General features: G+C 44.0%; 1 protein-coding gene across 1 annotated transcript in view; it reads left to right on the top strand.

Moving 5' to 3' along the window:
- The window catches only part of Klf14 (KLF transcription factor 14), a 26962-nt gene extending 26281 nt beyond the window's left edge, over window positions 1-681 (top strand). The window contains exon 3 of the mRNA XM_055608152.1: window positions 13-681. Within this exon, the coding sequence (XP_055464127.1) occupies window positions 13-681 (669 nt within the window). The remainder of the gene's footprint in view (window positions 1-12) is intronic.
- The last annotated feature ends 13175 nt before the right edge of the window (window positions 682-13856 follow it).

Below are 13856 nucleotides of genomic sequence, written 5' to 3'. Positions count from 1 at the left end.
GGCGCCCTGGAGGACCCGGGAGCGGCCCCACGCGCCCCGCCTCGCGGCCCCGGCCCCGCCTCGCGCCCCAGGCCGGCCCTGGCCCTTCCCGAGGACGAGCTTTCCGAGGCCGAGAGTTCCTGCAGCGAGCCCGACGCGCCAGGCACGCCCGAGGCCCCCGGGGAGCCGGGTGAGGGCGGCGCGGAGGCCGCGGGGGGCCCTGGGGCGCGCCCCTCGACCGTGGCGGCCTTTTCGTGGCGGCGGAGGCCGGTGGCCCCCGCGGCCAAGCGGCACCAGTGCGCGTTCGCGGGCTGCGGCAAGGCCTACTACAAGTCCTCGCACCTCAAGTCGCACCAGCGCACCCACACGGGGGAGCGCCCCTTCTCCTGCGACTGGCTCGACTGCGACAGGAAGTTCACGCGCTCCGACGAGCTGGCGCGCCACTACCGCACGCACACCGGCGAGAAGCGTTTCTCCTGCCCGCTGTGCCCCAAGCAGTTCTCCCGCAGCGACCACCTCACCAAGCACGCCCGGCGCCACCCGACCTACCGCCCCGACATGGTGGAGTACCGCGGGCGCCGCCGTGCTCCGCGCCCCGAGCCATCCCCTGCCGCTGCCGCCGCTGCCCCCGCGGCCGATGGCTCCGGCTCCGGCTCCGACTCCGGCTCCGGCCAGGAAACCAGCTTCACCGCTTGCCTGTAGGACTGTCGTGGCGTCTGTCCAGGTTCCCCTCAAGCACAGCCCCCCCCCCCCCCCGCCGCCCCAAGCCCTCGTCCTCGCCTTCTCTGCGTCCATCCCTGTTTTCCAGGGTCGTCAGACCGAGGCACAGACTGGTTGCTCCGCTCTGGGGATGGGTCCACACAGACCTGTCGGACTCTGGAGAGGGACAGTGCAAAGCCTTGCATCTGAACACCACCCGAAAGGAACGGGTTCTCTTCAAAACAGCCTGCAGTGAGAAGGAACGAACTCCTCCGCGAACTGAAGACTCTTCTCTCCACCGCACCAGAGACTGAACTCTCGGACGCCCGAGCATCTACCAGCCCCGAGGGACTCAGCCGTGTGGCCGGGTGGAGCTTGAACAGGGGGCCCAGAGTGGCAGTCTGGGAAGTGTCTGGACTTGGATGATGAGGCCTTGGGAAACAGAAATGATTTCTGTAAACAGCAGTGTTTACTAATTTATCGTTCGTTTCTTTTAGACAAGAATTCCAGGTTGGTGGGAAGCTGCTGTCTCCCGCCCTCCCAGTCGCGCCAGCGACCTCTGCTTTGTGGACGTCTGGCTGGGAAATGCTTTTTGGTGCCTGGGGAGTGGTATGAGCCTGCTTGCGGTTCCCATAGCACAATTTGGAACCTGCGCTGGAGTTGGAGCCCTCCTCTTTTTAAAAATTCCTTCTCAGGGGTGGTAACTTTCTGGCTCACGATTAGGAGGCTGGTTAAGTAATTCGAGAAGAGCACCAGAGAGCAAAGGCTGGTTGAAATAGTTTATCCTTCACCTAGAAGACAAGCCCAAGTAAGCTTTGGGTGGGACAGGTGGAAACAAGACTTTTCGCAACCGCTGATAGCTGTTCAGAGAGGCGGGGAGATGATAGCTGTTCAGAGAGGCGGGGAGATGGCGGTCCTGCTGCGCCCCCCTACCTAAAGTCCCCTTCGCCGCTAAGGAGGAGTTAATCCCCGTGAAGATTTGCACATTGTTGTTTCTGTAACAGATGAGTTGTTTGTGAGAGAAAAAAGGTGCGAGTTGTTGTTGTTGTTGTTTGAGAGCTGCTCTCCTGGATTTGGGGAAGGAGCACTACATAATAGCTGTTATCAAATAGGAGCATCTTTCTCTAGCAACAGAGTCTTGTTACAACCTCAGGGCCTTTCTGCCCCTTGAAGGAATCAGTATCAGAAGTGTTCTTCTGTTGTGAGTCCCAGCTACTGTGGATTGATATCACTGGTGTGTGCGTGTGTGTGCGTGTGTGTGTGTGTGTGTTTGTGCGCGCGCCTTTCGTTAGCTTCGAAGCTGAAAGGCCTTTTCCTATCCTGATGTGGCCCCCCCCACGGTCCTCCTGGATATCTTACACTGCCCTGTCAGTTACACTTGTAAAGGATGTTGTAATCTCGTGGGATCGTAAGAGGCACTCAATTAAGCAAACTGCTTCCTGTTTTATAGATTAAAATGCTGAAGCTTAAATTATCGCAAATGTTACATGCTATGTTTCTGCAAGAGCTGTGAGTAAAAGTGTTTGACTTTTAAATGTCTTTCCTTCGTGCTAGAGTCCTCATTTTCTCACTCCCCGGGGCCTTTGACAAAAGGTGGGACCATACCTTCTTGTCACCATGACCCTCTGTCGTCTTGTTCTCTACTGCTTCGATAAATCCTTAAATGTCCACGGGTTACCCGAGTCCTTTAGCTGATGTCTTTAATACCCAAACCCTTTTCTTAAGAGGTTAGTAAGTCGATTCTCGTGGCCACACCCTGTGGTCTTGAACTGAGACACTTTTCTTTGGGGCTGAAATTTCTCTTTCTTTCTTTCTTTGGGGCTGCCATTTCTCTTCTTTTTCTGGGCATTCAGGTATCCTTGAGAGAATAAATGATACAAACATGGCATGGGAATGCTAAGAGATTCTCGTAAGCTATTTGAGGGAGGGACCCTTGGCCCAAAGAAGGTACCTGTAATCCCCAAGAGGTTCAGCGTTTTTAGGATGTGAAGAGTAGGAAGGATGGCCCCTGAATTGAACATAGGAAGAGGAGACCCCTAACTTTAAAAGTTTTTTTTTTTAAGCTGGAAAAAGGGCTCCTTTTGCTTGTCTGTTTCCTCATGTGAGGCTAGATAGTTCAGGTACTGTGGGGTCCACTCAAGGAAGGTTTTCTCCTTGTCCCTTTCAGTAGAATGTCTACCATTGGGTAAGTGAACTAAACTAACAGGCACTCCTATTAACGACTCAGGAATTAAGTCTTAAAAATACTGAGATTTCCAAGTAATAAATAACTTTTGACTTTCAAGGTCTCCAATAATGTCCACAGTAGGCTTCTAGCCTGGGTGCTTTTGTTTGAGAATGCCCCCAGACACCCTGCTCTTACCAGGTCTTACTTAGAGTGCTAAACACAGAGACATTCAGAACTCCACAGTGGACAGATGAAAGAGTCAAGTTTTTTGTTGGTTTTTTTAATGGTCTTTCTTGGTCTGAGTATTTCTTTGCACTTTAGCAGTTTGTAAGGAATAGTTATTAGTGAGTTGCCTTAGAAGAACATTTTGAACCCCTTGGTATCTCTTTTCCTACTTTTTATTAAGTAGCTCAGGCTCAGTGAGGGAATGTATCTGGGAGTTGGTTGGATTTGGCTGCAGCTCTGTGTTCATACCCCATGCTCTTCTCCGATCTGGTAGAGGAATAAAACACCTATTAATAGAAATTGTCTTAAACTCTGGGTTGGAAGCTGAGAGTTAATCCCAGGTCAGACCTTGGGTGTGAGATGATGATGATGATGATGATGATGATTATTATTATTATTTATTCCCTTTCTTGCTCAGAGGAGGTGAGGGAACAGTCTGGTTTATAGAGGCCATGATCTGCTCTTTGTCCCTAGTCCTCTGTTCTTTTACAAGCAAGAAGCCATTTTGGAATATTCCCCTTTGCCTTGTCTATCACTCACTTCTCCCATAAGAAAACTACCGCATTCTTTAACAGGAACATAATCTGGCCATTGTGCACACACACTCTGCCCCCCCCCCCGCCTCTTCTGCAACCCACCAGCTTTGGTGTGACCTATACAGCTCCTGCTGCCACATGGTCTTCACACTGGCTGAGATCCAGGTTGGCCTTTCAGAGGCTGAAGACATCATGGCCTGTGCCGCCTTCAGGTAAGAGTTTCCTTTGGTGGATCACCCCACGTCTAAGAGCTGAGTGATGTTGGGGAGACAGAACACTAGTAAGCCCCTGTTTCATCACAGTACGGCCCTATCAGCAAAGTACTGATATTCTGGTATTTTTATTTTTGTATCTATTACTCATTTGGTTGAAAAGTTGGAGGAATATATATTTCTCCTTTAATCTCTAGCATATTTAAATGTGCATTTGTTGTTGAACATTGATTATGCAGCCAGGTGTGGTGGCCCACACCTGTGATCCCAGCACTCAGGAGTGAGTTCGAGGCCAGCCTGGTCTACAAAGTGAGTTCTAGGACAGCCAAGGCGACACAGAGAAACCCTGTCTCAAAAAAAAAAATGATTAGGCACACTGGCTGGAGTTAAGGGCCTGAAATAGGATGTTCCATGTGCTAGGACACAGTTTTAATGCTGTAGTTAAATTGAAATTTGCAGTTCTTTGAGTTTTTCAAGTCTAAACAACTTATGCTAGCAAATGCTCACCTTTAAATCATTACTTTTGAAGGACATTGGGGATTAAGGTTTTCCAAAGAGGGCTACCTGAGAGACTGACTGGTCTTGGTTCTCAAAGCGAGTTTGCTGCAGAAAGGGAATGCAGCATACAGCTGAGTGGGCAGCCCTTCGCTGCCTATATTCCCCAACACAATGGGAAGTGGCGACTTAGGTTATAAATTTTACCTATACTTTAGAAAACAAATTTAGAAGCCCTCACCCTGAAACTGTTCCTGAGCTGATCACAAAGCATTAGATTTATTTTCCAAACCTGATTCTTTCTGATTGTGCTCTGAATCGCATCTCTTCATAGAGTGAAAGAAAGATTGATGGGAAGGGCCAAGTCCACGTCCTATGACATAATCTACACAGACATCTTAAGATTGGGAGGGATCAAGTCTCTACTTCACTGAGTAGGTGCACCTTCCACTGTTCCTAGCTGGTGCTGGGTTTTTTTGGCTGTATAAACCCCCAAAATGAAATCTCAGGGAGCTATTCACTTGAAATTCTCTGTATTTAATGTATGATAAAATGATGAATTTTATCATAAATACATGAAAAGAATAGAGTGCACATTATATGGAAGTTTGGGTAAGAATCCCAAAGGCAGAAAAGATATTAAAAAGGGTTGTGTCTAGTTACCGATCATATATGTGTTTAGACCCTGGCTTCAAAAGTAAAGCAGGGAGTGAGTGAAAAACAAATGGAAGTGGTTGTTTACACTAGAAAAAATAGACTTATTCAGAAGAAAGGTTGTAATTTGGGTGATAGTAATTATATAAAAGAAAAATAAAATCAAAAGCTAATACATCTTAAAGACAAGATTATAAAAGAGGGTAACATTGTAGTCATTACTAAATTAGAAGAGACGATTGGAAGGAATGGCAGCAAGTTTTCAGAGAGATTCCTAGTGCCACTGGAGATCTCAAGTTTAAGAAGATGCTGGGAAACAGCTGCCCAAGTCTGCAGAGAAACTAGTGATAATTCATCGTTTGGTCCCGATGCAGGAACGCTAGATGGCTTGAAGAGTGAAGTAGTTAGCTCCTCAAGGGAAAGTAGAAGAAGACAAGACTCAGAAATATGTACAAATAAGTAATCAAATGAATTGAAATAAGGAAAAGGCATGAACATCTGAATAGGCTCCAAAAGAACTGTTTGTTAAAGTCAAAACACCAATTTGTTATTTAACTTACAAGTAAGCTAGTAGCAAATGGTGCTTTCTGAAATTGGTTTAAAAAAAATCTATCAAAGCACTGGGGAGGCAGAAACAGGTGGATCTCTGACTTGAAGCCCAGCCTGGTCTACAGAGTGAGTTCTTGGACAGAGAGAACTACACAGAGAAACCCTATCTCAAAAACAAACAAACAAAACAAAAAACTATCTATCAGAGGCCCACTGCAAGTATCAGACTGAGATGTTGAAAGTTTGCAGGCATTCTTATTGAATACATGGCAAGATAAAACATCTCAATAATCAAGCAGATAATAACACAAAATGCATCTAATATATACAATTGCCTTAAAATATTATAATTTTGGAATTTTAAAGTCAAAATTCTATGTAACTAAGATAAAAAGAGATGGACTGGAGAGATGGCTCAGAGGTTAAGAGCACTGGCTGCTCTTCCAGAGGTCCTGGGTTCTATTCCCAGCAACCACATGGTGGCTCACAGCCATCTACATGGAGATCTGGTGCCCTCTTCTGATGTGTAGGCACACATGCAGGCAGAACTCTGCATACATAATAAATAAATACATCTTTAAAGAGAGAGAGATTGACAAGATATAGAACTGGTTGGAAGCAGAAAGCACGATGCAGACCATGAATAGCGCTAGGGTGAGAGCTGTTGACTATAGTCTGGAACTTTTCTTGGGTAAAGGAAAGGCTGAAAGTAAATGAACTAAGATTTTTCGAAAGAAAAGGAAAACAATCAAATGCAAAGTAGATAGAGTCACACCATGGCTTCTATATTCTCAGTTAGAAAGATGGTGGCCCCAGAGCAGTTTTTAAAAGAGGTTCTTAAAGATGGAGAGCTCTGTCAGACAGTGGCTGTGGCTTTTAAGAGCCTGTTACATGAACATAAGCACACTGTCTGTGTGACTTAAGATTTCATACAAGCAAGAAGTGGGAAGTGATAATGGGGAAATCCAAAAACAATCTTAGTAGGATAACGGTTTTAAAACCTTAAAAGAAGAAATTAGTGAGACAGAAAATCGTTTTGTTTAAAGAAAAATATGGATTAAAAATGAGTTGGCCCAGAGACATTATCAGAAAGAGGACAAAATCACATATCACATGGGTGGGATTGTTAATTATAAGAGAATAATACAAATAGCTTTGGATCTATTGAAAACAGTGCACAGTTTTATAAGAAGAATATAGAATTTGAAAATGCTCTAAGACAAGCATAAAATCAGAAAGTGAAATAGTACTCTAAGATATATTCTCCAAAAAGTACCATGCCCAGGCGGTTGTAAAGGTAAGTTCTGTAAACCTCCAAAAAATAGATTATGTCATAGAGGCTGAAGAAATGGCTCCAGGAATGGCTACTCTTCCAGAGGCCTGGGGTTCAAGTCCAGCACCCACATGATGGCTCACAACAATCTGTAACTCCAGTTCTAGGGGATCTGATGCCCTTTTCTGGCCTGCAGGAACACTTAAAAAATTACTTCTAACTTGTATACATTGCCTCAGAGCATAAAAAATATAAAAGTTTTTATAGTTAGCTCCAATACCAAAAAAGGCAAAAGATAAAGAATGAATGTACCTATTTAACCTATAAACAAGTGTAAAAATCCTAAACAAAATATTAGCAATTTGCCAGGCTCAATGCCAGAAGCCTGTAGTCCCAGTGCTTGGGGAGGAAGAGGCAGGTGGGTCTACAAAATGAGTCCAGGATAGCCAAGGCTACACAGAGAATCCCTGTCAAGAAAAAAAGAATATATATATATATAGCAATTTGAAGTCAGCATTAAATGAAAAACAAAGTGTCACCGTGATCACATGAAACCCATATCATCGAGGTAATATTAATTCAGTAATAGTGATAGATCAATCAAATAAACGAAGTAAAGAAAAAAGCCAAGTAAGTTTTTATATTTCAGCAATCATCAATCAGAAAATATAATGGACTAGGAGAGTCCATGTATGATAGCAGCAAACTGCATTAATGGCCGTTATGGAGACAACTATAAAACTTTTACTGAGTGCAAAGGCATTGAAGGGAAGTAGCAGAAGCCATGTCAGTATTTCTGGAAAAGTTCAAGCTCTGCCATCAGATTAGCCTAAATTGTCCATTTCAAACACCCCCCCCCAGATGACTCTCCACCAAGCTTGTCCACTTTTCTCTTCCTCTTCTTTCTTTTTTTTTGAAGCCAGAGTCTCAAGCATGCCTGGCAAACTATCTACCTCAGCACTCACGGAGCTTTTAAAAAGAAATATTTCAGAAGAGCCAGAAGAAAACAACTTAAAACTGTTTCAGAAAATGTCAAAATATTACAAAGTTGAAATGATTGAACCAGCACAGTGCAGTGTAGCAACAGACAAATGGACAAGAAGAACTGAATAAAGACCCAGAAAAAGCTGTGCAAATAGAGTTCCTAAAGGACAGGGACAAAGATGCTTCGTGTAAGTGCAGAAAAGAGAGACAAGCTGAAAAATTCTGCAGAAACAATTGATTAGTCACAAGGAAAGGAAAAAACAACAACAACATAACACCCCTTTCTGCTGCACAGATTTCGAAAAGATAAATTCCGCATAGTAAACACTTAAACCCATTTAAGTTTTTTTTTTAAACATATAGTTAAAAATCCTAGCAAATCTTTCTATCATCATTAAACAAGGAATATAGTCTTGGTTATAACACAATTTTATTTTTATATCCTGAGTTATTTATTATAGGGTTGGGACTTGAACACAGGCCCTTATATATGCTCGACAAAAGAGAACGAGAAAAGAAAAAAAAGAAAGAAAGAAAGAAAGAAAGAAAAAAAAAGAAAACTTGAAGAAGGAAAATAATTTGGTCAAATGAAAAATTAAAAATATTTTGCATTTGAAAACCAATAAATAAATAAATATCAAGCTACACTCTGAGAAAAACAATAGCAGTCAAAGATTAATGTGCAGAATATATTAATTTAATATATTAATTATATTATTAAAAGCCAAAACTTCAAGAGATGAAGGACCACACACACAGTGGTCCAAGGATAGACATTTAAAGAAAAGTACAGAGTTAAGAGTGACAGGAGCCACCAACAACAACAAAAGAAGGAAAGAAAGAAAGAGAAAGAAAGGAAAAAGAAGACAGATGTGATGGTGGCACTTGCCTTTAATCCCAGCACTCAGGAGGCAGAGGCAGGCGGATCTCTGTGAGTTCGAGGCCAGCCTGGTCTACAAAGAAAGTCCAGGGCAGCCAGGGCCACACAAAGAGTCCTAGTCTTGAAAACCTAATTTAAATTTTAAAAAAAGGAGTGACAGGAGAATCGTCTTTTATGAAGGGGAATCTCTTTACACGTTGCTTGAACCAGCTAAAAGGAATAACATTTTTAAAATGCCTTAAAGGAAAGAGAAATATTATTATTTAAAAATAAAAGCTTCCAGGTATCATGGTTCACCCCTGCAGTCCTAGCATTCGGGAGTCAGAAGCAGGGGAGCTCAGGGTTTATGCCAGGGGGGGGGGGGGGGGACACACACACGTACTGCTAACAAGCAAATGTGGCCTGCTACGACACCAAGGCCAATTCCAAAGCACAAGCCATTAGTAGGATGAAAAGAGATTTATTTTATATAGAAAAAGTATAGTATCCTAAGAACCCAAAGCCAAAAAAAAAAAAAAAAAAAAAAAAATCCAAAGCAACCTGCAACTGTTTGCCTCTACTTGAAGGCTGTCAGCTCAGGAGCTAGGGTGCCTGGTGTAGGGTATTACCCCTGTGGCCACAATTCCAGTCAGTGTCAACACAGGTAAATCACAGAGGAACGATGCGGACCCTTTCAGGAAAACCTCCCTACCCTTCTTCCACAGTACTTGCCCATTTTAGTTGCTCAGAATAGCCAGTAAGGAGCCAGGATTTCATCCTGAGCACCAGTGGCCCTTTACAAATTTCTAGCTTCTGTAAAGGGAGAAACAAGCAAAACCAAATGTACAAACACTTGCAAATCAATTTGAAGGGGAAAAAAACTGCTGTGCTCTGCTTTAGCTATATTATATAGCTAAATTAATTAATATAATATATAATTAATATAATTAATTATATATCTAATTAATATGTTCCCGCTCCCATTAGTGACAAAAGAAAATTCAAATTTGTCAATTAAGGTAGAAGAATTGATTTCTATTTCAATTTGTCATTTTCAGTTAAAAACATTCCCATTCAACTTAATTTTGTTTTTGAGATAAAAGTTGAATCAATTCAAAATTCAAACTCTCTCAGACGCCTCCCAAGGGACTCCCCACCCTCTTTCCACAGTTTCTAAATGTCAGGGAGTTTACGTAACCTCAGAAGAGCAGACAAAGAGTGGTGTGGCGACCGTGTGCCTGTGCTGTTCTCTGAATCTTCGCTCACTTTCCCTGCCACATGGTCAGGATGGGAGTTGCTGGGCAAGTTGTGATTGTGCCCAAACAATCACAACAGATCTTGTCTGGTTTTGTTTTGATCCTTTCTGGTATTCAGGCTACTAAATCTGGCTAAATCTGCTATTTGTGATGTCCCTGCTGGGTCTGAGCGTCTCATCTGCTTTGCAGACTTTTGGACTTTCAATTCCCTCAGCATGTCTGCTTGCTCCAGCCAACATAGGAAAAAAAATTCCTGGTTCTCCTTCAGAGCACATGGAAGCCACAGGGAGATGGCTACAGACAGAAGTCTGTCTGCATAGACATCTGTGTCTTTAAATGACACCATGTTCCCATGCAGTCAGTAGGCGTGGAGCAGAGGTGAAGGGCTTGGCAGACATTGCCCTTCTGCTGTAGAGTATGCAGGGCTCCTGATAGCGTGCTGTCTCCCCATCCAGCCTATGGAAAGAAGGACTGGCTGGTTACTTCTCAAGGACCCAAGTATCCAACTTAGTTCCAATCCTTCTAACCGTCTTCCAACCCATGATTCTTCCAATGGGAAAAGACCTTGACTTCCTCACCCAGGAGGTGCTGATGCCCTGAATTTGCTCTCCTTACTTACTGACTACAGTGAGAGTTCAGATTCAGGCTACATGCTCTGCTCTTAATATTTGCAGGCTTGGAGCATTAGACTCCTGTTTCTTTTCCAACAAACTCTCAGGACTGCTTTGAGCTGCAGACAGTGTGCAAGATGGAACAGGTCTTTACTCTCTCACTCCTGCCCTAGCAGCCGGGATGGGATGCTGTATGGTTGAAAGAGAATAGTCGCAAAAAAATTTAAAAGGGGGTGGTGCAAAGTAATATTTTTCAAAACAAATTGTCTTTCTTGTGCTGATTGTTAGTCTGCTTAAAGGCTGAGTCTTCGTTCTGAAGATTGAAGTAAAAAAAAATCATTTTTTACATTTTGCTTTTCCTCTCTAGTTAAGCTCTTACAGGTGAAGACATTTGTCAGTATAAGGAAGGCTTCACTCTGTCTTCTGCAGGTCCTGAAGAATTAGGAAAAGCCCAAGGTAGAGAAGAAACGCATCACTACTGCTTTGTGTGAGGGCAAGGCTGATGGCAGAGACAATGACAGCAGAATCTTGTTCTACTGCTGGTCCCCAGGGAAGACGGGGCTTCCCAACCCATCAAGGGAGGGACAGCAACTCGGTCAGTGAGTTCCAGCAGGGGTCAGCAATGGATTAGACTGGGATGCACACAAGAGCCCAGAGGTGCTGCAAGAGCCTTTCCTTCTGGCCGGCCACATAGTCTTGGCTTTGATCTTTTCAAACGACGTTTCCTTGGGCACCGGAGCTGCCGTATATTAAACATTTACAATGTGCAAGGAGGGCCCTGCTATGGCATGTTGGGAAACAGAAAGGAAGGGCTTTCCTATTTTGGTCAAAAGGGTAAAATAAACAAGAAATAGACTATACAGTATGTCAGGCAATAGACAATGTGGGATTAAGAAAAAGCAGAGCTGCTAAATAGGCACAAGGGTGCTGGTTGGGAGTAAGGGTTATGTTGAAGGCTTGTGTGCATAAGATATGAACGAAGACTTGAAGGAGTCCAAGCCAGCCAGCAGACACCGGGACAAAAAGCATTCCAGGAAGAGAGCACAGCTAAGTGCCAAGGCCAAGACAGTCAGCATGGCTGCAGCTCCTCACAGGCGGAAAGAATGGAGGATGCTAGACAGATGGACCTTGTAAGCTACTGCAATGACTTTGTTTTCTTCTCGGAATAAAACAGAAATTCCTAGAGGATGTTAAATAAGAGTGAAACCCACTGTATGTTTCAAGGGGACTTTTGACAATTCTGTCAAGCAGTGAGGTCTATTAGGGAGTGATTTCATTAATCTGGATAGGAAATTATGTTGCCCTAAATGAAACCAATGGCAGGAGGTCTGATGAGAAGAAGTCAAATGTGGGTCGCTTTCAAAGAAGAAGCTTATAGACTTCCCCTAAATGGTTTACTATTGGGATGGAAAGAAAGAGGTAAGCCCAGGTGACTCAGAGATCTTTGGCCAAAGCATCTGTACAGTTGCCATCAGCTGAGATAGGAAAGCTAGAAGTGAGGCAGATTTGTTGGGAAGAAAAAGCATTCCTTCTTGGACATGTTGGATTTGAGTTGTGCATTGAACATTTCTGTAGAAAATTTGAATAGGCAGGAAAAGAAATAAGTCTAGAGTTTTGGGAAAGTCTGGTCCAAATTATTAAAAAAAACAAAAACAAAAACAAAAACAAAAAACCAGCAATATATAGATGCTATTTTAAGCTGTAAGCTGAATCCCATGAACAAGAGGGAATGAAGGAGAAAAGGTTAAAGCTCATCCTGACAGCATCCATTCATGAGGAAGTGAGAAAGGCTAGGATTCAGCAGAAGAGACAGAGTGAGGCAGGAAGAAAGCCAAGAGTGAAACAGCCCGAGAGCCTCACAAAGAAAGCGTGTAAGCTGGGAGTGGTCCACAGCAAGAGATGTGGTTGCTAAGCCAACCAGGCCAAGGGCTGGCGAGCTGACAGTCAGTCTGGCCAGAAGTCAGTTACTGGACAGACAAGAGACAAGTGATGTGACTTTTGGGTTAAGATGGGAAAGAAATTAACCTGTTAATGAAAATAATCCAGGAGAGAGTAAACAGTTGTTAGTGGAGGACAGAGAGGGAGAAGAGCGTCTGGGACACTCTGCAGAGCAGGGCAGTGAGATCTGACGTGAGCAGGTGGACGGGCTTCTGTGGGCTGCTGGGCTGCTCCATCTTAGAGTGCGTGGGAAGACCAGCTGTGTGTTAGAAAAACACTAAGTGAATAGATGTGATCGTGGGAGTACTGGAAGTGTCTAATGATTGCTCAAAATTTCTCAGGAAGGTCCGTAAAAGAAAGGTCGTCCACCAAGCTTGAGTTATGAGGGTTCATTTGAACTGCGTGACAAAAATCTTTGGAGAAACTGAAAGAGAAATTACGCAGGGTGTGTGATTGCCTGGCACCATTAAGAAGCCACTTGAGGCTTGTGGTTGTGAATTTAAAATGAGAGCTCTCTCTGTGTGAGGCCGTATTCATGCAGACATGAATTTACGCGTTTAACTGCGTGGGTTTAGGCACAGATTGGGCAAAGAAGACGGACTAGCCATTTTAGTTCAGCTGAAATCAGTGAGAGCAAACAAGGGAGTCGGGGTGAGGGGGGATCTCTGAAGTGACAGCCTCAGATGTGTGCATGGTGCAGACGGGCTGAGAGAAGGACAGTGGGAAATAAATTCTCGAACAAATGAAATAATAGACCAGGTGGTCAAGGTCATCACTGCCACAGAGCCAGTTTGAGGCCCTATTTCATAACATCCCCGCACCCCAAAGAGAAGAGAAGAAAAAGGGCAATAATGACAAGAGTGATAGCAAGTGAGCCTGGGGATTAAATTATTAAGAAATATTGACAATTGACCCTCTGATAGTTTTTGAAGTAAATCGCTAATTGAATCTTGTGACTGAAACATACAATTTATGACTTAATGTAACTCTCACACTCAATGAAAGATAATATTGCTACAGAGTAATATGTGCTGGGAGGGTCTGACCCTAACGAGATTTCCCTGGGGATTCCTGCCAATATTTTCCATTACTCAGGCGCTTCTTCCTAGAGAGCGAGAACAATACTCTGACAGTGTGATTACTGCTTTTAGGCCAGTCATGGCAGGGGGCAAGAGCTCCTCAGCTGGTTTAAAAAATAAGCAGCTGAGTTTCCTGAGGACCAGCCTGGCCTCTCACTCGCCATGAAGCTGAAGAGAACCTTGGACTCCTGAGTATGCTCCTCCACCTTCAGGTGCTGGCACTGAACCCAGGGCCTTGTGCGCGGTAGGAGAGCACTCTGTCCAGCGATCCACATTCCCAGCCCTAGACTTCTCAGTTCTGCTTTCCCTTCCAACAGCATAAAACGGTTCATGTATCACA

The sequence above is a fragment of the Psammomys obesus genome, unplaced genomic scaffold (assembly GCF_907164565.1).
Source record: "Psammomys obesus unplaced genomic scaffold, mPsaObe1.curated_primary_1811, whole genome shotgun sequence".
Classification (NCBI taxonomy): Eukaryota; Metazoa; Chordata; class Mammalia; order Rodentia; family Muridae; genus Psammomys; species Psammomys obesus.
This window is presented reverse-complemented; position numbering and strand designations above follow the sequence as displayed.